The following is a 26,460-nucleotide window of genomic DNA, read 5'->3' on the forward strand; positions in this document are numbered from 1 at the left end:
GGACTCAAGGGTCCCAGGTTCGATTCCAGTCAAGGGCATGTACCTTGGTTGCAGGCACATCCCCAGTAGGGAGTGTGCAGGAGCCAGCTGATCGATGTTTCTCTCTCATCGATGTTTCTAACTCTCTATCCCTCTCCCTTCCTCTCTGTAAAAAATCAACAAAACATTAAAAAAAAAATCCCATTTTGCCACTAATTTCCACTTTTAAAACTAGATGTGCCATAGTGGAAGAAATTTCTCCCCCAGTAAATTACATGGAAAAGCCTAGAAAGGAAAACAGTCAGTCAACCAAAAAATAAAAATTAAATAAAAAATTTTAAAAAATCAAATAACCCTCTTAAAAAACAGGCAAAGAACTTGAACAGACGTCTCTCCAAATATGATATACAAATGGCCAACGAGCATATGAAAAGATACTCAACATCACTAAGCATCAGAGAAATACAAAATCACACTCTCACACCAATTAGGATGGCTTCCATTAAAACACACACACACACACACACACACACACACACACACACACAGAAAATAACAAGTGTTGGCAAGGATGTGGAGAAACTGGAACGCTGTGCACTGGTGGTAAAAACGGTACAACTGATACAGAACACAGAATGGAGGTTCCTCAGAAAATTAAAAAGAGAACTACCCCATACTCCAGCAATCCCACTTCTGGGTTTCAGAAGAATGAAAAGCAGGGTCTCAAAGAGATATTTACCCGCTCGTGTTCACAGCAGCACGTCTCACAACAGCCAGAGGGTGGAACAACCCAAACACTCAACAACGGATGATGAATAAAGAACACGTGGCACCAACATACAGTGAATGAACATTACTCAGCCTTGAAAAGGAAGGAAATTCTGACACGTGCCGCAACATGGATGGACCTGGAGGGCATTGTGCTAAGTGAAATAAGCCAGGCACAAAAGGACAAATACTTTATGATTCCACCCACAGGAGATATCTAAAGGAGACCAAGTCGTAGCAACAGGACGTGGAACGGTTGTTACCAGGGACTGGGGGAGGAGGGAATGCAGAGTTGTGGAATGGGTACTTCGTGGAATATCAGATCTGCAAGAGGAAAAAGTTCCCGGGGTTGCCTGGATATACTTAACACCGCTGAACTGTACCATGAAAAAGGGTGAAGATGGTGAATTTTATGTTAGGTAGTTTTTTTCTTTTTCTTCTTTTGTTATTTTTTATTTAAATTGTTTATTGTTTAAAGTAGTACATATTTATGCTATGTATTTTTTTTACCACAATAAACAAACAAAAAAAAAAAAGAAAGAAAACCGTCGGCCATCCTCACTGAATCTGGAGGATGGAGCTCGGCACAGCCAGGTTTTGGCAGCATTTTACAGTGTTTTCCTACCTCTGGTATCGCCTTTCCTCTAAATGTTTAATCCTCCTACTTGCAATGAAATGATTTTGCCGGGATAACGAGGAGCTGCGATGCAGGCTTCTCTTAAATCGCTTGGAGCAGCTATCATGCCTTATAACACGATAATGGCAAAGGATATAAATATTCCATTTGTGTCAAATCATTCTGTTTACACCAGCCCAAGATATGTCTTCGGGATACAGATTACCTTTAAACAAGCCTGGCTGGTGTCTTTGTTTTTTGCCTTTTAGTAGAATTTTTAAAGGGCATCTACTGTTCTGAGAAATTACCATGGAGCTCGGAAAGCATGCTATCGTACGATGACAATTTGTCACTCATCCTCACCTCCCGGAGTGTCACCAAGCCAGGCTCCGGGTGAGGACAGTTCCTCTCCTCCCGCTACTTCGAGGTGTCGAGTTTTGCATTCGTTTAGAGAAAAGTAATAAGCCTTCGTCTTGAAAATTAAACACAGGCCACTGTCTAGGGTGTCCACCCGTCAGCGTTTGGGCTTCACAGATGGATATCATAAACTTAATTATTTGGGGACGTTACTGTCACCTGGATAAAATGAACATTCTTGTAAGAGGCTCTCCCGTCTTTTCTTCTGTCTTCATCAGTAGAGCCATCTTCTCTTTTGATGAGAAGTCATGGAAATTACACGGCGTAAAAACGGATAATGCTGCTCGAATTATCAGACTGTTGGAGACGGTGCTGTAAGTGGCTTACCTCTCTCGCTACGTGAAAGGCATAACATCGCGAACGGGAAGCGGGCATCAGGCTGAAAATGTAACTGAAAGAAGTAAGAATCGGTGGCCCGCGCTGCCCTGGTCTCCTGTTGGGATTCACAGTTAGCGTGCTGAAATTCAGCACGTTGCAGGACCCTCAACGGCGACTGCGAAAAAATCCTTCCCACCCGTGACAAACCCAGAGACTGCCACATTTAGACAACGTGATGATGAGAAGTTGTCAAAATTAGAAATGTAACAACATTTCTACAAAATGACCAGTAAATAAAAACAACAACAAAAACCAGGAGGCTTTCCTGTATAAATGGTGTGAATAAATTCAAAGTAGGCACTTCCTTTTAATATGGAGATTTTGTAATAATCCTCCCCTCCCCCAACACATACACACACACACACCAAGATCTCATCCATTTTGTTTACAGCCTGTGTGTAAAGTTTTAGAGCACTTAAGTTATATGACTAGCCAAAGCTAGGGGCGATTACTCCAAGATGTGGAAGCGATGTTTTGGTTCCCGTTACATGAAAACATGAAGTCCACGGTTCCAGGGTCAAATACAATGTTTTTTCCTTCACTCTCATGTCGTTTATTTTTATTATTGACAACTTGATGTATATGTAGCTTTTAAGACGCCTTCCTTAAAGAACGGTCAGAGATACAGAGAAGCACAGGCCAGAGGATAACAAGGTCAAAGTCCATGTGCCCCGCACTCGGATGTCATGAAGGCTGGCCAGCCGTTTACCATACTCGATGCAGATTCTTAAAATCACCGGATCCAAGGACAGCACGGGGAATGGATGCAGACGTCGCTGATCTGTGCTGAGCTTCCAGATGGGCAACAGGCATTAACCACGGGCAGGGAGGTGGCCAGTGGGAGGAAGGGCTCTCACCGGCCAAGCCCCGGCCTGGCACAGAGCCACGCCAGCTCCCCTGGGTGGCCGGAGGAGTCAAGATGCAAACTGTACTCCGTTTCCGGCGGCTGCTCAACAAATGGCTTAGAGCAACAGAAACCCGTTCTCACAGTTCCGGAGGCCAGAGGTCCAACATCAGCGTAGGCACTGGGCTGAATCCAGGTCTGGCAGGGCTGCAGTCCCCGCCTCCTCCACCTCCTGCAGGCTCCCGATTCGGGGCCCCAACCTCTGCCTCCCTAGTCACAGCACCTCTCTTCTGTGCCAGACCTCCGGGGCCTCTATCCTAAGGACACCGGTGATCACATTTAGGCTGCGCCCAGACAACACAGCTCGATCTCCTCCTCTCACGGCCCTCAACTGCATCACATCTGCAAAGACCCTCTCCCCACACAAAGTAACACGCAGAGGGTCCAGGCACCGGAACCTCCACCACACACACCAAAGCTGGAGCACGCGCTGGGGCCTGCGGAGCCCAGAGCCCTAATAGATGGGGCCACGTTGTTGGAATGTGCTACTAATTTCCCATTTCCCAAACTTGCGATGGAAGGTCACCTTGAGGCAAAATATCGGCAAAGATCGCCCCAACTTGGATGGGCCTGGAATCGTGACACGAGCAATTGGGAGGTCGTTTTCCAGTAAGTTGGACAGGTTTGACTGGCCCCACGGAGCAGAGTCCTGGGTGGGAACAGACCCCCTTACAGAGAACGGAAATGCAGACCCCTTACAGAGAACTGGAGGGTCGCAGGCAAGGCGGGGGGGGGGGGGGACTGACCCCTGTTTTAGAGAAGGCAGACCCAGAAGAAGGCAGGGAACACCCCCTGACCCCGCATTAGAAGAGGGGTGTGAGGACACTCCCCAGTGATGTCCTGGGGTGGAGTCCTGGGACAGGCAATGCCAGGACCCATGAAGGATCGAGTCTCCCAAGATTTGGGGCAATAGCTAAGATTTCACCGCAGTCTTAGCTCCGGCTGCTGCAACAAAACACCCCACAGTGGGGGGCGCTAACACAACAGAAATCCATTTCTCACTGTTTCTGGAGGCTGGGCGTCTGGCACGGAGCTCTTCAAACCCCTGAAATGTCCCAAGTGACAAGAGCAATAAAGGTGACTCGATACTCCTAGCAAACCCCCTTCACCACACCTGAGCTCACCTCAGGAGGTGACCTTTGGGCAACGCCTTAAGGATGGGGGCAGGTTGCCAGGGAACAAACCATGCGATCAGAGGGCTGGAAAGTTCAGCCCCACCCACCTTGGAGGTGGGGTCAATCACCAAGGTCATGAAGCCTCCACAGATCCCCAAAGTGCGGGGTTCAGACAGCTTCCGGGCTGGTGAGCAAAGGGAGGTTTGGGGGGAGAGGTGCCCTGGGAGAGGGTGTGGGGGCTCTGAGCCCTTTCCCCACGTCTGCCCCAGGCGTCCCTTCCCTCCGGCTGTTCCTCAGTCGTAGCCTTTTGTAATGAACCGGTAGCCAGTGAGGAGGCTGTTTCCCGGAGTAAAGTGAGCCACTAGAGAATTAATCAAGCCCAAGGACGGAGGACGGTGGGCGTGGGAACCTCTGACTGACAGCTGGTAGGTCAGCAGCACCGGGCCAGCCTGGCCTTGAGCCTGGAGCTGAAGGAGGGAGGCAGTCGGGTAGGACCAGGCCCTCGGCCTGTGGGGTGTGACGCTGAGTCCAGGTAGAGAGTGTCTTGGACTGTGGGACAGGCGGCTGGTGCTGGAGAATTGCTTCCTGTACCCACGGTCTAGCCCTGAACCGCTCCGGCCGCTGACTCAGAGGAACTCTGGGCCTCATCCATGAGCCAGTCTCCTGGGACTCGCCACGGCCCCTCGCCCTACCATATGGAAACCTGAGATGCAAACAGCTCCTAGCAAGATGGGGAGGGGTGAGCAGAGTCAGGATTGGGGTGTCAGACGGAGCGGGTGACGGGCTGTTCCAAGGCTGGCAGGAGAATAAGAGGAGGGAGGCAGTGAAAAGGTGCCAAGAGGAACCCGGAGCCCCTCGGACCGGGAAGAGGCGCGCACGCTCATCCACCCCGAGGATGGGTCCTTCAGATACAGCCTCCCGCTCCCCCAGCGCCCGGTCCACCTCCCGGGCTGTCCTGCGATGCTCTCGCCTCGGTGAGCACCGGAATCCCCGGGCACCTGCGTTCTCGAAGTCTCCCGGGTGATGCCGGTGCGTCCCAAGTCTGCCACCCACAGAAGCAGTTCCTTCCCCCTTCTCATCTTGAGCCCATCCCCTTGGCACAGCAGGGAGTCCTTCTTTCCCTCTTTTCTGAGTCTTTTGCAATAATAAGGCTTTGGCTTCCAAGGGAAAGAAAAGGACACTTGAATTGCTGTGAATCATTAAAAAAAACAGCAACCACCCAAACAAACAAAACACACACACCACCCCCTGAACAAAAGCGAGTTGTAAGCAGCCTGCAGCGGGCAGTCAGCAGCCCTGGCTGGGGGACAGCAGCGCCGTTGTGGGGATGTTTTGTTTAGAAACCCAGGCCTCACCTTGGACACAATGAATCAGAACCTCCAGGGGGAGGTCCAGGTGTCAACATCTCTCTAAAGCCCCAAAGGCCACCTCCCAGCTCCTCCCCACCCTCCCCGCCCCCGTCCCCGCCTAACACACTTCCCAATTGCCTTGCTCTGAAAATGCTCCTTCTCAATGGCAGTATGCGTCTAGCCTCGTAGGCAAACAGAATTAAGAACGCAAATAAAGCACAAAAAAACCATACAACACAATCAGACGTCAGATCAAGCTTTTCCTGTTTTCTGCCTGCAGGTTTAATTATCTGCGCCTCGTGTTCGTGGTGCCCAAAACGTGGTCGACTGCAAAGGCATGGATCTGTGTCCGGATAATAACTCACGTGTGTAAAGCACTTTCAGCTTAGAAGCTGTAAGGAGTTTCCAAAAAGAGGGTCTCATTTGCCCAGCTGGCATGGCTCAGTTCCATTCCCGGTCAGGGCACATGCCCAGGTTGTGGGCTCGATCCCAAGTAGGGGGCGTGCAGGAGGCAGCCAGTCAATGATTCTCTCTCATCATTGATGTTTCTCTCTCCTCTCTCTCTCCCTCTCCCTTCCTCTCATATATAAACACACATACACATATATCCTATACAATAAAGATGTAATACGCAAATGGTCGTTATGCCGTGAAGCATAACGACTGACCACGTAACGACCGGATCACGGATCAGCAGGAGGGTGGGGCAGCGAGCTACAAGTGGTGGCGGAGAGCTACAGGAGGGGGCAGGGCAGTAAGCTATGAGGGGGGGAGAGGGGGAGCTACAGGAGGGCGGGGCAGTGGGCGGAGAGCTACTGGAGGGCAGCAGTGAGCTACTGGCGAGCTACTGGTGCACGGATTCGTGTGCAGGGCTACTAGTATATATATAACATCTATAATAGTAAAAGTGTAATATGCTCTTAGACCGGACAGCCAAATGACCTTCCGGACGTCCTTCCAGATGACCTTCCAGAAGAAGCCACGGCTGCGAGGGCTGAGCCCCTTGCACAAATTTCGTGCATCAGGCCTCTAGTGTATATACAGTATATACATATATGCAGGGTCCAAAAAGATGGGCTGTGTTTCTGGAGACAGTGTCTTCTGAGATACAGGGATGAGAATCCCTCCTCCCCTCCCCCGCCACCACCCCACCAGCCCTAAGATACAGAACAGCGAACGGGACCGCAGACATAGCCTTGCTCAGAGCATCTTCAGAGGGAGGGGCATCTACTACGGTCACTGCTGTGCCTCCTGTCATTGTCCAGAGCACGCCGAGGAGAACACGGAGCAACAGCGCAGACCGTGTGCTACCATCTGGTTTTCCGAAAACAGAGAACAGGATTGCATTTCCAGATGCACACAGACACACATGGACAAGCCCGGAGCCATCTAACCGCGCGATGATGGGGAACCGCCTGGCAGAGGACCGAGACGGCCGGGGCTGTACAGGTATGAAAACAGCCGCAGATGAAGATCGTTTCAAATTCGGGAACAACACACTGAGAAGGCCCAGCCCGCTTCGACATGCATCAATGTGTGCACGCACAGAAATCCGTGGAAGAAGAGAGAGCGCCGCGAGGCAGGGCGGGTACTGCTAGCGAGCTGATGTGAGGCGTACTGCACAATACAGGCAAACGGGGGAAGGCGTGATGTTTCAAGATCTAAAAGGCACATCATTCGTTTTCTCAAAGAAAGGGGAAAAAATCTGGAAGAGTGCCCACTAAACCGATGACAACGGTTGGCTGGGGAGAGAATGGGAACAGGAGAGTGCCCCCAGTCTGGGTGGCGTACAAACCACAGAAATGTGTTTCTCACGGATCTGCAGACCAAGTCCAAGGTCAAACTCTGCCAGATTCGGTGCCTGATGAGGGCCTCCCTCCTGGCTCGCAGACGGTGTCTTCCTGCTGTGTCCTCACATGGCAGAATTGAGCTCTCGGGGGCTCTTGTAAAGGGCACTAATCCCATTCATGGGGGCTCCACCCTCATAGCCTGACCACCTCAAGAGGGCCCCACCTCCCAATACTGTCACACTGGGGATTAGGTTCAACATGAGTTTTGGAGGGACACAGTCTATAACAGGAAGGCATTTTCACAGAAACGTTTTATTTGGTAATGAGATGTTTGCATTGTACTGATGTAATACTAACATGATGACTAACAGGAAGGAGGAGAGGCCTTGGGGAAGTATACCCTGCCCTCCTTACCCACCCCCACCCACCAGTAGAAAGTCCCTCCTTTAAACTGAAGGTGAAGGCTCCCCGCCTACCACCATCCTCAACTTCACGGAGAAGCAAAACTGCAAAGATCATCAAAATGTCAACATCTTTGACATATTTTTCATCAAAATGTCAACATCAATAGCTGTTTGGCGTCCATCCTATTTCTCCCTCGGGTTGTCCTTAGGGAGGGACACTGGGCTCGGGGATACTGGCCCAGGCCTCACCCCCATCCCCCGGCCTCTTGCCAGCCGCTTCCCAGGCCAAGCAGGGTGCACGCTCCCTGCCCACCCCCCTCCCCCACTTTCATGAAGACTCCATTTGGCAAAGCCGCTGCAAATCCCTGCCAACTCATTTCCCATTAACTGTGACTGCGGGAGCCGCCTCTGCTTTATTCCCAGATAAATAAATAAAAACCAGCACCCAGTTCAGAGAGATGTTGGATGCATCCGTGGTTAATGAAGCCACGGTGGCTTCCACCGGACAGGCTGTGATGAGTAAAACCCTTTTCGTGAGCAATATTTTGCTTCGGCTCCGAAAGGGGGACAGATAAACCTGAAAGGCTGAGTGCAGGGCAGGGGAGTCAGAGGACAGAGTCCCCTGTTAACCACGTCCTTCCCGCCCACCCGAGAGTCCTGCTGCCGTCGGGGCCTGAATCTACGAAGATATCCAGGGTGGGCGGCCCCGACAGGCAGTGGGACGGCTGAACGGCCAAGGGCAAGGGCTCCAGCCACCCCCCTGCCCTGCTGGACCCGGCGTGCTCACTTCTCCGAGGGAAGCAACACAGAGGCCGACCCACTTCCTCTCCCCCACCCAACTCCGTGCACCGGGTGCTCGCTCCTGTCTACCGATGGCAGCGCATGACAATGACAAGCCCGCTCTAGCCAATGGCCTTTGTCACAATCTCATGGCCTGGCCTCGAGATCTCTCTGGGGATCCCAGCCGCACTTCAGGCTGTGCTTCTAACTGTGCTTCTCCTTTTTTTCAATATATTTTTATTGATTTCAGAGAGAGGAACAGAGAGGGAGAGAGAGATAGAAACACCAGTGATGACACAGAATCATTGATCAGCTGCCTTCTGCACGCCCCACACTGGGGGTCGAGCCTGCAACCCAGGCATGTGCCTTGACCGGAAATGGAACCGTGACCTCCTGGTTCATAGGTCAACACTCAACCACTGAGCCACCCTGGCCGGGCGTTACTGTGCTTCTTTATACACACTCATTCCCCAAACCCAACCCACCAGCCCTATTACAGTACGTTATCAGATTTTTAAATTTTGACTTTGCAGCCACTAAAGGGAGTTAGCCTCGGGTGACAGGAAGGAGACATGGAGCTAAGGGGCACGCCACCAGTGATTGGCAGACGTGAGCTCCCCCCAGAGCCCGGCTTCCCAGCCCCCCCACCTCGTCCTCCTGTTCACAAGCCCTGTGGACGCGATGCTTTGTCACTGGTCTTACGCTATGGTCGGGTGTGCTGTCATCTCCCCGGTGACATCATAAGCCCCTGAAGGGTCAGGACCCTGATCCTGGTCACTCACTTCTCCCCGCTTGTAGGTCCGCTCATATAGGCGGCGCCGCCCGGTGGATTGTCAGCTGCTCTCTATATTTATAACGAAGTCTGACATTTGAAATCCGAACTTAGCAAAACGTAACCAAGGGGATGATTAGTCATATTACCGAGAGCTTACTTCCTTTTAGGGGAAACGTCAGATCCAATTCCTCCACATAAAAGCCCTAAACGGTCTGCAGCATCTATTCCGGAATCACGGGCTCCCGAGCAGAGGCACTGACGGGGACGTCACGTTTCCGGGCGGTACTCACCAGCTGAGGCATCAGGGCGTCGGCCAGGTAGACGAACGCAGCACCGAGGGTGAAGCCCACGGCCACGGGGAGGAAGGCAAAGGCCCCGAAGTTCCCGGAGGACGTGGCCATCTCAACCGCTGGGGCCAGGAGGGACCAGTAGGAGGCTGCCAACATGACCTGCAGAACCAGTGAGCAGCAGACCGTTAGACCAGCCAGACGCCTCCCGAGCGCGGCTTCGCTTGCTCTCCACGGCCCAAACTCAACCCTGCGATGCCACGTGGGGTAGGCCTGTAATCCTCCACGGCAGGTCCCATCCCAAACCAAAAAGCCACCTCCAGAACTCCTGGAACTGATGCTGTCAGAGCTCAATTTGGGGCAGAAATGGCATGGGCCCTGGAAGGGCCGAGTGTGGTTTGCTGCCATGGAACCTCTATTTCAATTATTCTCAACCAAGGGCCATTTTGCCCTCCAGGTGGCATTGGGCAATGTCTGGAGACATCTCTGGCTGTCAGACGAGGGGTATCTAGTGACTAGAGGGCACAGATGCTTGTGAACATACTGTGTGCACAGCCCCTGACAACGAAGACTTCCCTGGCCCCAGTGTCAACGACACAGTGTCCTGTCCTAGATGAACACTCCAGGACCCTGCATTGTAAGACAGAAGTCTTCCTTATGTTCAGTGGCAACCTCTCTCCCTTCCATGGTCACCCACTAGCTCGAGGCCTGCTCTCTGGAGCACCAGAGGATGATGGGTCTTTCCTCTGTGAGAGGTGACGGCTTTTGAAATATCTGGGGACAACCAGTGAGTCGATGCCAGCGTGGTCCTGTCAATCTCCCTATCGCTGAAAAAGAAGAAGGGAATGAACGTTTTTATTGGCTTCAGAGAGGAAAGAAGAGGGAGAGAGAGATAGAAATATCACTGATGAGAGAATCATTGATTGGCTGCCTCCTGCACGCCCCCTACTGGGGATCGAGCCCGAAATCCGGACATGAGTCCTGACCGGGAATCAAACCGTGAGCCACACTGGCCGGGCAGGAACGGACATTTATTGATCACCTACTATTCCCAGGGAGCAAGCTTCACACTGGATATCTCCCTTTCTCGTCACAAAAACCCTGAGAGGCAGATATTGTTTCCTCTAGCTATTGGTCGATGAAGAAACTGAATCGCGAGGTAATAAGATAATCTGCCCCAGGTCACAGAGCCAGTTAAGTGGCTGGTTCGGGAGCTCAGCAAGCAAGGACCACGATCACCTCAATGAGGGGACGGACACGAGCGAAGAGGGAAACGAGGCTGGAGCCAGATCTCAGTGTGGGCAACGCAATCAAGGAGTCTCCGGCGTTGGCGCAAATTCAGCACGCACCCAGCCGTCTGGTCCTATGGGTGCAGCGACATCTCGGCCGGAGTGCTCCCACTACCCCTCGGGACGCATGACAGTCATCACCGACGTGCAGAACGCTGAATGGGTTTCTGAAAGTGACTTAATTACGCCTGGTCTGGAAAAGAGACGTCTGCATCATCCACCTCCCAAAAAACACACGGAGTGACGGAGCCAGGTGTCACAAGAGTGACAATGAAGGACAGATCCCTACGGGAAGTGACTCCCCTCCTGCCAGCCTCAGCCACACGCAGGAGCCTCCGCGCCACTCCCGGGAAACTGCCGGTGCGTCAGGAACTCCCAAAGGGAATGAACATGTCTTAGGAGTTCAGCCCCCCGAGACCATGGGAGGAAGCCGTGGGCTCGTTCCGCAGGCCGCGGCCTGCTCCATCCCTTCCCCAGGCTGCAGTCTCACCCGCTTCAGAGCCCCGTTGGCAGCTGCCGTTCATGGTAAACTCCCCACCGAAGACGACCTGCTGGCTACCTCTCTCCTACATCCCCACCATCAGCAAAGCTAAAACCACGATCCAGGTGAGGACACGCACTCATCTCAGCCTCCAATCCCTCCCCACGTTCCACCCTATCAATGTGCGGCCCCACCAGACATTCAGGGATGCCCCCTCCCCCACACAACCCCCGCGGCCCAGCCAGGAGTAAGGGTCCCGCACCGAAAACAGGAGACCATGCGTGTCTATATGCATGGGAGCGACCCCCATGCTGTCACATCTCAGCCCAGCCTCTGCCCCAGCCCCATCCATCCCTCACCCCTGCGCCCCGTCCCCCCCCCCGCCCCCCCATCGCCAGCTGCTTCTACCAAAGCCTGTCTTCCCCAAATTCCTTGCACAGGAGCCCCCACATCAAGCCCTGCTTCTGGGGAGGCTGGCTGGAGACCACCTCCCAAGCACCTTTCTCAGAAAGAGACTCAAGGATGTGTTTTCGCAGGTAAAAGGGAGTAAAACAAGTGGAGGACAGGGGAGAGAAAGGAAGGGAATCCGGGGGGGGGGGGGGGGGGGTGGTGAGAGAGGATGCCAGGAGCAACAGGTCACAGACCGGGAGAACAGGAGCCCAGAGGGAGGGCAGGGGGCTGGAGGGCTCCTAGGGAGAGCGAATGGCAGAGCCCTGAGAGGTCCCCGTGTGGGACAGGAATCCGCACTTCCGGTGCTGGTACCTCTGACACCCCGAGACTGGTAACGGGTCCCCGTGAAAGTGGGGAAAGCAGAGATACCTTTACTGACTCTGGAAAACACAATTGCACAAGAAAGGAAACAAAGGAATAACATTTACAGTCTTAATCATGTAAGCTATTTTATTAGTTAATTTGATTATTTATTATGGATATATGTATGCGCACACACACACACACACACACACACACACATCACATACAATTTGCCATTTTGAAGCCTACAGTTGAGTGGCATTAATTACATTCAGAGTGTTGTACAAACATCACTATTTCCAGACCTTTCTCACCACCCCAAACAGAAGCCCAGGAACCGTTAAGCAAGAGCGCCCCATCCTCCCCTCCCCCCAGCGCCCGGGAACCTCTAAGCTACTCTCTGTCAAGAGTTCGTGTAAGTGGAATCATACAGTATCCGTCCCTTTGTGTCTGGATCATTCCGCGGAGTGCGATGCTTTCGAGGCTGACCCATGTTGTAACACGCATCGGGACGTCAGAAAATCACTGGAGACGTCTGCAGCTGAAAAGGTCGCGAGGTGGCGAAGCTGTGCCCACAGTGGAGACTTGTGGGGACCAAATGCTGAAGAAACAGTTAAAGCGGCCGCTCGTGTTTATCCTGAGAGGCCGGAACCGGGCGGGGAAGGTCAGCAGGCTCTGGCTTCTGTTATAAACCCGGCAGAACAACCTGACTTTTTAAACTCTACAAGCATATATCTTTGGGTGGGAGGGGAATTGGGGGGGGGGGTTGTTAAATAAACGGATACTATAATTTGAAAATATACAAATATAGAGAAGTAAATATTATCAGGGAATTTGTAATATAATTTTTTTAAATATGTATTTTTATTGATTTCAGAGAGGAAGGGAGAGGGAGAGACAGACAGAAACATCCATGATGAGAGAGAATCATTGACTGGCTGCCTCCTGCATGCCCAGGCACTGGGGATCGAGCCTGCAACCCGGGCATGTGCCCTTGACCAGAATCGAACCTGAGACCCTTTAGTCTGCAGGCCGACGCTCTATCCACTGGGCCAAACCAGCTAGGGCTGTAATATAACTTTTAAATGATAATAAGATGCTGATTTCACAGTGAAAATTCAAAGGGGGAAACGCTGCCACGTACAAGAACTCAAGTTCCAGAAATGTTTCTGCCTGATAATGAGACACCCACCTGAACGGTGTGTTTTTAGTTTTTTGTTTGTTTGTAGTTGTTCTTTTAATTCTTTATTGTTGAAAGTATGACACATGTCTCCTTTTTCCCCCCATTGACCTCTCCCAGCCCGCTCCCGCCCCCCAGCACAAGCCCTCACCGAATGGTGTGTTTTTGGTAAAACTGCCTAAATCACAGCCATGACACCAGAATATTGAAAGGGACTGGAAGAGACACTTAAAATCAGCAGATATTTGAAAGCTCTGAGAGAAAATCCCCCATTTCCTTTCGGTAATTCCCCAAACCTAGCAAAACTCATATGCTCCTTTTTCTCAAAATACAGTGCAAAACACCACAGGGATCCATACTTCAAAATGCTATTAATTTCCCTCTGGTGTCAGAGGTACCAGCACAGAGTAATCAGAGACGATCAGCGAACTCCCTAGCCTACGGCACGCAAACCTTCTCATTTCTGCTTGAGTGCTCATTCTGGGGCGATTTCAGCTCTGCAAATATAAATGAATTGGTGAAGAGTTCCTTAAGGAATACATCCTAATGTTTGGGCATGATGGGGGCAGTTAAGCATTTCTTTTATGATAGTCATGACAGCGTAAAAGTAGAAGAAAACCCAAGCCACAAAACAAAATTTCCCTCTTAATAAAACGGGGAGAGAAAAGCATTGCGCTCTGATCACTAGCAACGCACTGAGCATTGGTATCCGTGACTCAATGACACCGTCTCTACGGACAAGGTGCGTGCAAGTCTCCAGAGACAGGAACACAGAGTTCAAGTCAACAGCACCCAAACTCGAAGCTGCTCGGGCGGGTCCTCCGTCAATGTTGGTTGAAGCAAATGAACACGGACTCTACCCGCAAGGCCACTGTATATAATTAAGGAGGAGGCACAAACTTGCGATCCATACAAATCAAGGCAATAATTACTCTGACAAGTACAGAAGCCAAGTAATGTATCTAATTTGGCCTCTAAATCAGATATAAAATTAATTTGTTAAAGTCAATTAATAGGAAGCGAATTTGTGACGACTGCACGATCAACATGATGCTGGATTCTAGGGGGCGGAGAGGGAGGAAGAGAGATACAGAGGCTGATCTGGCTCCTGCCTTTGCGGGCCTGGATGCCCACCATGATAAGAGAGACTACAGAGATGTGTGATATGACCAACAGAGAAGGCACCGGAAACCACCGATGAGAAGGGCCGTGGTCATTCCACGTAAGGAGATGGCAACTCTGTGAAAAAAGAACATGGGAGAAAACACGGGGAAGAGCTCTTGACAGCTGCACGTGGTCCGGAAGGAAAGGAGCCGAGGGTCAGGCCATTCTTAAATGCTGTGCCGGTGGTGTTAGACAAGCTTGGAAATCCTGTGCAAAAGGACCTCAGCCACCACTGTCAGCGGCCACAGGTCCTGGCTGGTGAGGCCCCCGACTGCACTAAGTTCCCCAAAGAAAGGACCATCACCCAAGGCGTATCCAGGCGTCAGACATATACGGACCAACAAGCGAATTCTAACTCCCTCTGTGAAAACCAAGGAAAAGGGCTAAAAACGAGTCAGCCATCAAGTCCAGTCCAGCTCCAACCCTGACTTCCCTTTCCCAGTGCAACTCAACTCAGGAAGCATCTACTCAGCGGCTCTGGTGTGTGAGGTGCCCACCTGGACTGGAGCACCCATTGGCAATAACGGCGGCTACGCCTAAAATAAGAACACAGCGCTCCAAAGTCAAATGCCATTTAGACTCTTTGTTGGAGCTCGCCACTCCTCTTCCAAAGAGCCACTATTTGAATGACGGTGAGGGGCAGTATACTAATTACAATGACTTCAGTCCTTTCAAGGTAGGTTCACACTAGCTAGATGCCAAAACCATTAACTCCATGTAGATTAAAAAAAAGGGGGGGAGGGGACACCCTTTTCACAGCTGGTCACCAAGAGAGTGAGAACATGACATTGCCCAGAGCAACCTCTCCGTGGCACCCAGCCACCAATCCATCAGCACCCTCTCAACTCCGGCCTGTTGACAGACAACTGCACCAGCTGGTCAAGCCCTCCCCACCCAACACCACCACCCACTCATGCTGATCCAATCTGTCCCGGGTCTGGCTGCTAATGAAACAGCCCCTGCTGACATGTGAAGGAGGAGAGAAGAGCGAGCCCACTGAGAAGAAACTCAAACACCTCGTAAGAGCGGCGTTTACCCCGCTTCGCTGACCTCCCTCCGGAGAGGTGACAAACCAGCAAACCACTCGCTTTGTGACCCTTTCTGCTCAGGAGCTCCATGGTCAAGGAGAAGGAAAAGGTCACCCCTTATTCCAGATAAAAGCATGTTTCATTTTCACCCTCGTGAAAACAGGGGTTGGCAAAGTGTTTCCTGCCCTCACTCACCTGAGGGACGCGGGAGACGCCCATCAATGTGGTGGCAGTGATCCTTGGGAGATGGAGGGCAAGAGGTCAGAGTGATGGGACAGAATCTCAACAAGGGACTACAGCCCAGCCAGTGTGGCTCCGTGGTGATACATCACAGCGGGTAGAAGGCATCAGATCTAAGCTCCCCCACTTCAGGCTCCCAGCGGGAGACCCTGGGTGACAGAATCATCTTTCCACAGCTGCTATCCTATATAATAAAAGCCTAATATGCTAAGTGTCTGGTCGTCTGGTGGGCTGTTCAACCAATCAAAGCGTAATATGCTAATGATATGCTAAGGCTGTTCAACTGCTCACTATGATGTGCACTGACCACCAGGGGGCAGATGCTCCAACAGGTAGGTTAGCATGTTGCTGGGGCCCCGCCGATCTGAACTGAGTGAGATGGACCGGACATGCCCTGGAGCCCTCCCTCGGCCCCTTCCCGGTCCCAATTGTGCACCGGTGGGGTCCCTCAGCGTGGCCTGAGCCCTCTCGCAATCCCGGACCCCTCGGAGGACATCGGAGAGCTGGTTTCAGCCCAATCCCACAGGCCAGGCCGAGGGACCCCACTGGTGCATGAATTCGTGCACCGGGCCTCTAGTTTCTTCATAAGGAAAATGGAAATAATAATAGAAATGGTGGCACTCATACGTAAAATTGAAGTTAATAACAATAATAACCTTTACATAAAGACTGGCCATGTGCCAGAACTTTCTTAATCCTCCTAACATTAAGGGTCAGGTATGTTACCCCTACTCCACTTATGGGGAAATTGAGGCACGGAGTGGTGAGGTAATTCACTAAGCCATACAGTTAGTAAGTGGCAGAGCCAAGATCCAATCCCAGCCAGGGTGGCTCTTGAGTCCCTGCTCTTGACCTTCTGACCTTCCCTAGGTGGTGCTCAGCTCCTAGGACGAATAAGTAAGTACGAGGTGCAATAGTGCATATAAAATACTTAGCACAAAAACTGGCCTGAAGACTCTATAAATGCCAGATGCTAAACGTGTCTAGCTTCTCACTATTATTAGAGCAAAAATTCTATGAGAGAAAATAACCAAACAGGAAAAACGAAGGGTTTCAGAAGGGACCCCAGGAATTCAGGGAGGGAACACTTATAAAGAGAGAAAGAAAAAAAAACAAAAAACAGTTATTAATGTGAGAGGGATAGGAATGCATGGAATAAATCTACGAAAAAGGCCAGAATGCTGGAGGGGGAAAAACAGGGAAAACAAGACTTTTCAAAAACTGAAACCGTGAAAACAACAACAAAAAGAAACACTGGCTCTTGTTATGGAGTTAAAGGCAATGTAATTTCCCACCAGGCAGAACTAAACAGCAGAGAGATTATGAAATAACAAGCGAAAAGGGAGGAAAATGAGAGGCTCGGTCCAGGAAGTCCAAGAGCCAACTAATAAGTCTAATAAAGAGAGAACAGCGGGTCCGCGGGGGAGACTATTAAAGGGACATAAAGCAGCCCTCGCCAGAGCCGAAGGGCACCGGTTTCCAAATCAAGGGATTGCAGAATACACTTCTTTAGAAATGTGGGGGAAATTTTCTCCAGGAACGGACAAATGGGTGCTTCTAGAAGAGAGGATGGGACCACGGGTGGAGGGGCCGCTTTTTCTTTCCTTCCTGGATAAGCCTCTTACGAACATTTGTTCTTTCTAGATGGTGTATCTCTTACCCTGATAAAAATAACCAACGATTCCAAATACAGAGCCCAACTTAAGTGCCCAAGAAGTCGTTAGTGAAAAGTATCCCAGTCACGGTGCAGCTCAGTGTGACCCAGTGCTGCCTCAGTCAAGTGGAAACCGGTATCGTGGCCAGTTTGTGCAATGAAGTGCCACGCGGCCACCAAATAAGAAAGAGTCCAGGACCTAGGAAGGAAAGGGACACGTTTGCAAGCATGATGTGCGGTGCGATTCCATTTGTTTAAATTATACGTAAACAAGGAAGTCCATAGAAGGTCATGTGGGAAAGATAATCAATTGGGGAGGAGTGAGAGGGATCTAAAACCATAATACCCAAGTTCCCTGACCTACACCAACCCCAAAGTCCTCATGTGTCCTACACCATACTTCCCTTGATGTCAGATAATAATCAAGATGTATCGGGGGGGCCCTGGCTGGTTTGGCTCAGTGGATAGAGTGTCGGCCTGCGGACTGAAGGGTCGCGGATTCAATTCCTGGTCAAGGGCACATGCCCGGGGTCTCGGGCTCGATTCCCAGGGTGGGTCGTGCAGGAGGCAGCAGATCAATGATTCTCTTTCATCACTGATGTTTCTATCTCTCTCTCCATCTCCCTTCCTCTCTGAAATCAATGAAAATATAGTGGGGGTTGTTTTAAAAAAAAAAAAAAGATGTATCGGCATTTACTAAGTGCCAACATCTATGCTAAATGCTCCAAATATACTTACTTATTCGTCTGCACAACAGCTCTGAAAAGGAGACAATTATCTCCGCTTTACAGATGAGGAAACTGAGGCTTACACGGTCTACGTAACGAGCCCCAGCTCACCCAACGAGTCAGCTGAGAAACCAGGATCCAACCCAGGCAAGGTGCCCCAGGGCTCATCAGAAAGGCCCCGCCGCTGGGTGCCCAATGCCCCTGCCCTTGGCTCACCCCAGCCGCTGGCAGATTGAGACATTTCCTGGCATGACCACATCCTGAGAAGTTCATCATAATTGGGGAAATTGTGCTTCAGAGATGTAACGAGCTTACATTCAATTAGTTTCTTCCTTCTCTGGGAGGACCAGAAGGACCGACTTCCTGTGGACTCGAGGGGGAGGGATTTCTTGCCGCCTGTTCGCTGAGATGTCGTTCTGATGCCCCCGGGACGTAAACCAGTGCGCACACAAGCCCTGGAGAAACTGGGTGGGCTCACCAGGAAAGGCAGCCAACCCCAAGGAGACCTCTGATGCACACGCCACGCTCATTGGACGCTGAACTTTAAAAACATTTCTGAATGCCCAGTGTTCTAATCCCTGTGCTGGGGGGCCAATGATCAACAGTGAGCAAGACAGCGCCTGCCTTCTAGATGCATCTAGTTTGGGAAGGAAGAAGTGAACAAGCAACTGGAGTCCACAGACAACAGCTACATGGAATCAGCATGGAGAGCTACAGATGCTTGTCAAGGTAGACGACGGTGGGGAAAATGAGATGCTCCATTTCCTTAAGGAGAAAACTCTCGGCCTCGTTCCCAGGCAGATGGAGCAGGCAAACCCCCGAGGCTTTGGGGACTGGGTCCATGATAAGAAGGCCAAGGGGGGATACACGATGAGGCAAACTCTCCCTTCACCAATCTACTTCCCAACTCAACCTACACAGCGGCAGGAGGATGCTGGCTCTCTCCAGCAGGGAGGGGCTGCCCTCTCCAGGGGCCACAGGGAATGAGGAGCCACTTCGGGTGCTCCACAGTGATTCATGATAAGGGGTGGGGGAGTGTGAAAATATTTAGGTATACTAAGGCTCTCAGAGAAAGCACAGACTTATAGAGAGTAGGACTCATCCTCCTCTTCCTTCCATCCATCCATATCCTTCCACCCATCATCCATCCATATCCATCCATCCATTTCTATTCATACATTTATATCCATCCATACCTTCCACCCATCATCCATGCATCCATGCATCCATATCAACCATCTATCCATCCATTCATATCCATCCATCCATCTATACCCATCCATCCACCCATCTATACATCCATCCACCCATCCATTATCCATCCATCCATCCATCCATCCATTCATCCATCCATCCATCCATTCATCCATCCATCCATCCATATCCATTCATCCACCTATATCCATCCATTCATCCTCCATTCATCCATCCATGTTTATTTGTTCACTATATAAAAAAAAGAAAAAGTATTGTGAGCCTCCCACATGTCAGGAGTGCTTTCCTAGCATCTTTACTGAGTGACTCCTCTTAAGATTGCAATACCCAGAACTCCCACCCCTGCCAGGACACTCTCTCTCCTCCTCCTTCCCTTTATGCTTCTCCATCACACTTACCTCTGTCTGACATGCTGTGTGTTTTATTGTACAGGTTGTTTATCATGTGACTCTCTGCTAGAATGGCAGTCCCGCGAGGACAGGAATCTCTGTTCGCTGTTTACAGCATTTTAGCCTGGGTATCTAAAACAGTGCCTGCCACTGAGGGGTGCAGGGAGTGTGCAAGAGGATCCCTGGGGGCCCCTTCCTTTCCCCACTGCCCTACATCCCATGGCCAGGTCAGACAAAGGAGTCCATCCCGGATCACAGCGTGGCCTTCATCTATCATATCCTATCTAATAAAAGAGTAATATGCAAATTAACCATCACTCTGCTACACCCACAAGCCAATCAGGAGCGAGTATGCAAATTAACCCCAACCAAGATGGCTGCAGCCACAGAGTGAGCAGGAGGGAGGCTTGGGTTTCCCTGGCGATGGAGGAAGCCAAGCTTTCCACACACCCTGGCGGGCCCAGCCTCCACTCAAGGCTACAAAGTTTCAATTATAGAAGATAAATAAATTCCAAGAGAAATGGCTGCCGCCACGGAGGGAGCAGAAGGCTTGGCTCCGCTCCAGGCTACAAAGTTTCAATTGTAGAAGATAAATAAATCCCAGATACCAGGGCCTCCGCTTGGGTCGCCGGGGGGCGTGGCCAGCCTGCAAGCCACCACAGGCCCCTCACCCAGGCCGCCCCATGCCCCAAGGGAACCCCCACCCTGATCCGGGACACCCTTCAGGGCAAACCAGCTGGCCCCCACCCATGCACCAGGCCTCTATCCTATCTAATAAAAGAGTAATATGCAGATTGACCATCACTCCAACACACAAGATGGCTGCCCCCATGTGGTCAAAGATCCTGCCCCCATGTGGACACAAGATGGCCACCACAAGATGGCCAGCAGGGGAGGGAAGTTGGGAGGGACCAGGCCTGCAAGGGAGGGCAGTTGGGGGCAATCAAACCTGCAGGGAGGGCAGTTAGAGGTGACTAGGCTGGCAGAGGAGGGAAGTTGGGGGTGACCAGGCCTGCAGGGAAGGGCAGTTGGGGGGGACCCAGGCCTGCAGGGGAGAGCAGTTCGGGGGGACCAGGCCTGCAGGGGAGGGCAGTTAGGGGTGACCAGGCTGCAGGGGAGGGCAATTAGGGGTGACCAGGCCTGCAGGGGAGGGCAGTTAGGGCTGACCAGGCTACAGGGGAGGGCAGTTAGGGGCAAACAGGCTGGCAGGGGAGCAGTTAGGCATCAATCAGGCTGGAAGGGGAGTGGTTAGGGGAGTGATCAGGCTGGCAGGCAGAAGCGGTTAGGGGCAATCAGGAAGGCAAGCAGGCGAGCATTTGGGAGCCAGCAGTCCTGGATTGTAAGAGGGATGTCCAACTGCCCATTTAGGCCCGATCCCAGAGGGGTCCCAGATTGGGGAGGGTGCAGGCTGGGCTGAGGGACACCCCACCGCCGTGCACGAATTTCGTGCACCAGGCCTCTAGTGCAAATAATAAAAACCTACGGGATCATCCTGAGGGTCAGGTGAGGTAATGAGTGGCAGCGTGCTTTGGAAAATATAAAGCAATAAACCAATGTCACCTAATAATATTTGGGGCTCATGAGCCCATAAGATGCAAGTGTTCCCTGCAGTCCGCTTACAGACGCCCCCACCCATGGATTTCTTCATGCATGATGGCAAAGGGCTCCGCAAATTCAAACCGGTAATCTGTTTACAGCCTGTACACAGGCGGTGGCTCTGCGCCCCTCCCTCCCGCCTCAGATACGACACTAACCTGTTTTCCCCTTGTCTGTGCATTTAACAAATATAAATTATTTCCCACCGTCCCGGGGAACTAACTCACTTAGCCCCAGGGCTGTCGTGGCTTATTTGTTCCCACGAAGACCAGAGCTTCAGAAACTGAGACAGGTTTCCAAAGAGACGCTACAGGAAGGCAAAGAACAGAACCTGTGTGCAGCTAAGTGCGAAGGCCCCCTTCACTCTCCGTCCCAGGCACATGTGGAGCTGAAGCTCCGTGGGCCTGGGGTTCTGTCCTGTCAGCTGTGGGGCCAGTCTGGGGAAACAGGGCCCCCGAGCCAAAGACATGCGGGATTAGAAGTCAAGGCCCCCTGCCCTGGCCGGTTTGGCTCAGTGGCTAGAGTGTTGGCCCTCAGACTGAAGGGTCGTGGTTTCAATTCCCAGGCAAGGGCATGTACCTTGGTTGCAGGCTCAATCCCCCGCCCTGATTGGAGGAGCTTGCAGGAGGCAACCGATTGATGCGTCTCTTTCACGTCAATGTTCCTCCCTTCCTCCTTCACTTCCCTTTCCCTTCCCCTTCCACTCTCTCTAAAAATCAATGGAAAAATATCCTCGAGTGAGGATTTTTAAAAAAAACACAACAACAACAGCCAGGGCACGGAGAGCGCAGCCCAGCTCCCACTGCGGCTGTGCCTGCGTCTGCCTCCGTGGGCAGCCCCGGCTCCGGAGGGCCCAGGAGACTGAACAGCGGGGGCCGGAGTTTCCCTCCCACTATTCGCAGGAGGTAGGAGGGGCAGGGATTTCAGGCTCCTTGGAGGTAGGAGAAGCCTGGAGGGAACAGGACTTGCCGCTAATCACAGGGACTGTAGGCAGCTCAGCCAGAAATACAACCCGAGGGCTCCGGCTCCATCTGAGCCCAAACACTGTCGTTACCGCTGCGGAGGAGCAGAGCCCTGCGTCCCGGGCTCAAGGGCTCCTCTCCGCAGAGAAGGCAGCACTCGCTCAGGGTGGGAGGGGGTGCAGTGAGGCCAAGGAAACCCCTCGCTCCATCCTGCACCCAGCCCTCCCCAGGCCCAGGGACAGGCAGCCAGCGAGGCTCCTCCACCCGCTTACAGCTCCGCGGCCTCCACGTCTGGCACCACGCTCACAGGGGCAAGGAAATGAACAGAGGCCACAGGTTGGCACCGCCCCTCTGCGCTGCCCACGCCCCACCCGAGAACCACCGGGACGGGCTGCCTCTTCACTGCCCTGCCCTCAGCGAAACACTCTGCACCCTACACACCCCGTTCATAAAAGGACGCAGACGCCCCGCAGAGCGGGAAGAAGATGGGCGCCTGAATTGGAAAGAGCACTTGTTATCCTTAAAACCACACATCAGAGGCAGAGAGGTGCAGTGAAGAAAACCACGCGATGCCGAGGCAGGGAGTGCAGAGGGGCATTTCCCCGGCCCCACCCGAGCCCACAGCCCGGACGCACCCGCTCTCGGGAGGGGGTGTGATGGAGAGATGCCAGGGAGGTTGCGGGACTGTCTGCCACAGGATGCCACCTTGCCCCACAGCTCATTCTTGCACGGAGAGGAGTTTAGCCCGGAGGGGAGACCAGGACGCCCAGGACTAGCCGGGGCCCAGAAAGGTTTGGCTTCTGGCTGCTTCCAGAGAACAAATACAGCTTCGCTGGGCCTTGGGACTCCTCCTCGGTGTTTAAGTCAGGAAACGGAATGGACACCGACAGAGCCAGCGTGCCTCTCAGTGGGTGGAAAGCCGAGAGGCAGGATGGAGAAGAGAGGAAGGGGGAGGCCGGGAGGCGGCCTGTGAAGGCTGGCAGTGGCCACAATGAAGGAACAGGATTCTGGAAGGATGTCCAGGTCATGTTGCAGGCTCCTCCCACCCAGATCTGGAGAGCGTTTCCCCACCCACTGAATCCAGGTGGGCCTTGTCACTTGCTGTGGCCAACCAAGTGTGACAGGAGTGATTCTGTGTCGGCTCCAGGGTCCAGGCCTCCTGAGACCTTGCATTCCACAGTCGTGTAAGGAAGCCTGCGCTCCACCACTGACCCGTGAGCCACCGTGTGGACAGAGGCCCAGCCAACAGGCAGCACCGCGGCTCAGACCTGTGTGTGAGGCCCTCCAACAGCCTCCGGCCGAGGCGAGCTGCCAGATGTCTGCAGCCTCATGAGTGACCTCAGAAGAACCTCCCAGCTGAGCCCAGCCAAGCCAGAATCGTAAGAAATGACCCACTGTTGTTAACGAAAGCCCCGAAGTTTGGGGTGGTTTCCAACTGACACAGAAGTGTGGGGGGTGTTGGCTGTATAGTGGCTACTGAATATCTATTCATCTCTTCCTCCACTGTTAGTCATGTTATCTAATAGCGGGTGGGGCAGAGGGAGATAGTAGCCCAGACCTGGCCAGTTGACACATCACATCCCCATGGCAACAAGGATTAGCATTCAGGGATGAGCACATAACCCAAGTTGGGCCAGTTACTCCCTGCCCGTGAAGCTCAATTCCAAGACGGTCTGAATGAGCGGTCACCAACCTTTCCCACCTCACGGACCACCAGTGGTCCGCTGGTCTGAACTATGAAAAGAAGACCTTCCTCCAGACCTCAGCCTGAGAGGATGGGACGGACCACCTGAAGGTGGAGTCACACCGAAGAGAGAAGAGCCAGGAGACGAGAAACCAGGCCCTGGTGACATCCTCCGACCCACAGCGGGAACCAGGGTCTCAGGACCCCTCCACGGCTCCTCCATTCCACTCTCTTCCTTAGGCCAGACCAAGTGCGTTTTTCAGTCAGCCATGAACCTGGCTGATGCAAAGAGATGGGAGACCACAGGCTCGCCCCTGGGGCAAAGCAGTGAGCAAACAAGGAGCCTGGATCCCCGGGGACTCCTACGTTCCCAGCCCCCCTGCTCTGGGTTTCTTCTACCCAGGAAGAGGCTTTCTAATGGCAGCCACTGTTCTCCTGGTCTCAGTTACTCTCAGCCAAGCCTAATCCTAAGCAGAGCAGCAGGAAACAACCCCATCAGTACAAGGAGCTGTAGGTACCTAGTTGCCATGGAGACCACCCCAACACACCGATTCCAAAGTACTCAAATGAGAAAGGCCTGATATATAAGAGACTTCCCCTACCTCCCAACTCCCGGCCTCCCCATTTCTGGTGGAGTCCCACCCTCAGTCCATAAGCCGGAGGGTGATGCCAAATTCCCCAACATCCCCGGGGGAAGCAGCCCCTAGAACCCGGCACCTGTGATGGGCTTAAACCTCTTTGGCTGCCATCGCGATCAAAGGGCTGCCAATTCCTCCCCGTTCTCCAGCAGGAGTGTGCTTTGCTCTCTCCCTTCCTAACTCCTCTGCCTCTCCCCAAGGTCAAGGCCTCTAACGAGTCAAGGCACCCCCTGAAGTAACACCTGAGCCTCCAGCCTGCCTCTCCACCATCAGCGCCCACCTCCGCCCCCTGCACATTCCCAATGGCTGTGCTACTTGCTACCAACGAAACTCGCTTCCTGGAAGTACAGCTCTGATTGTGTCACCCTCTCAAACCTCCAGCATCCCCCCACCAATCTAGAGAACAAAGCAGAAATGTTCTTCCATGGGACCCCAGGTTGTCCATACCCAGCCCCCAACCGACTTCTCTGGCCTCTCCTCCCAACCAAACCAACTGCCGTTCCTTCAACAGCCCTGTATTCTCCACGCGTATGCTTCCAATTTGAGGTTCTTCCTGCCTATAGTTCATCTCCTTCCCCTGCTCCCTCCCGACATCCTCAGAGTCTCCTGTTCTTCCGACCTGAGCTTCATCCATGAAGAAGACCTCTCTACTTCCCCACCCCGAAGTATCCTCCCAGGGCCTGGGGTCCCATCACCGTTGGCCCATCACCTTCTTACAACCACCTGCTGACCCGTCTCATGATTACAGGTGAAGGCCCTACCTCAAGCCCCCTGCGGGGAGGGGCTATGCCTTTCTTCTTTGCATATCCCCCACAGTGTCTTGCACACAGTAGGTGCTCACTGAACTGGCCTGAAGACAATGCTCTCCCTGCTCCCACCTTCTGGGCAGGCGCTCTCCAAGGGAAAAAACGTGCCTATTCTGCAAACAGAACACACATTTGGCCATTTCTGAAACTGCATAGGCCCTTGACAAAGCTTTTTTTTAAAAATATATTTTTACAGAGAGGAAGGGAGAGGGAGAGAGAGAAGAGAGAGAAACATCAATGATGAGAGAGGATCACCGATGGACTGCCTCCTGCACACCCCACACTGGGGATGGAGCCCACAACCCAGGCATGTGCCCTGACTGGGAATCAAACTGAGACCGCCTAGTTCAAAGGTCAACACTCAACCACTGAGCCACGCTGGCCGGAGGACAAAGCTTTGATCCCTAGTCCTTCCCCCTCCCTGTGAACAAGCCACTGAACTAAAGCCTTACAGGCAGCCTCATCCACAGGGATACCTCCGAGACCCCCAGCGGACACCTGGAACCTCGAAGGGTGCACGCACACTACGTTTTTTCCTACACATACAAACCTATAGTCAAGTTTAACTTATAACTCAGGCATAGGAGGAGGTGAGCCATAATAACTACTAATAACATGGAACAATTATAACAATATGCTGGAATAAAAGTTACGTGAATGTGGTCCCTCGGTTCAGGGACCCCTGCTGATGTCTTCGTAGAGGCTCTGTGCTTGCTGGTGCGGCACGCGGCCATCAACCGAACACGTCCTCGGTTCATGTCTTGCCCCACAAATTTAATGCCTTTTCCATCCTAACCACTACGCCCTGTGGCTGTAACGTCTGCAGTGTGAGCTGAGCCAGCAAAACCCACCCAAAGCTCTTCACAATTTCACGGATGGAAGACTCGTTCTCACTGTCGATCTCAGCATCCAATCCTGTTCTTTCCTCAGGAAGCCCAGAACTTTCCCCTCCTCCCCGAGAGGAAGCACTTTCCGGCTTCTCTTTGGCATATCCGGGCGCCAGCATCACGCCGCCTGTGCTTTGGGGCCATGACTGCGGAAAACAGGGGTGACTCGCACTCAAGCACTGCGACACCTCGACCGTCAGTCGG

General features: G+C 52.5%; 1 protein-coding gene across 3 annotated transcripts in view; it reads right to left on the bottom strand.

Moving 5' to 3' along the window:
* The window catches only part of SLC39A11 (solute carrier family 39 member 11), a 178,155-nt gene that overhangs the window by 136,944 nt on the left and 14,751 nt on the right, over positions 1–26,460 (bottom strand). For 2 of the 3 annotated variants that reach the window (XM_054709625.1, XM_054709623.1), the window contains exon 4: positions 9,566–9,724. The exons of the other annotated variant lie outside the window; for it this stretch is intronic. In XM_054709625.1, coding sequence (XP_054565600.1) covers positions 9,566–9,724 — 159 coding nt within the window. The remainder of the gene's footprint in view (positions 1–9,565; positions 9,725–26,460) is intronic. 3 annotated transcript variants of the gene reach the window in all.

This window comes from Eptesicus fuscus, chromosome 20, assembly GCF_027574615.1.
Source record: "Eptesicus fuscus isolate TK198812 chromosome 20, DD_ASM_mEF_20220401, whole genome shotgun sequence".
Lineage (NCBI taxonomy): Eukaryota > Metazoa > Chordata > Mammalia > Chiroptera > Vespertilionidae > Eptesicus > Eptesicus fuscus.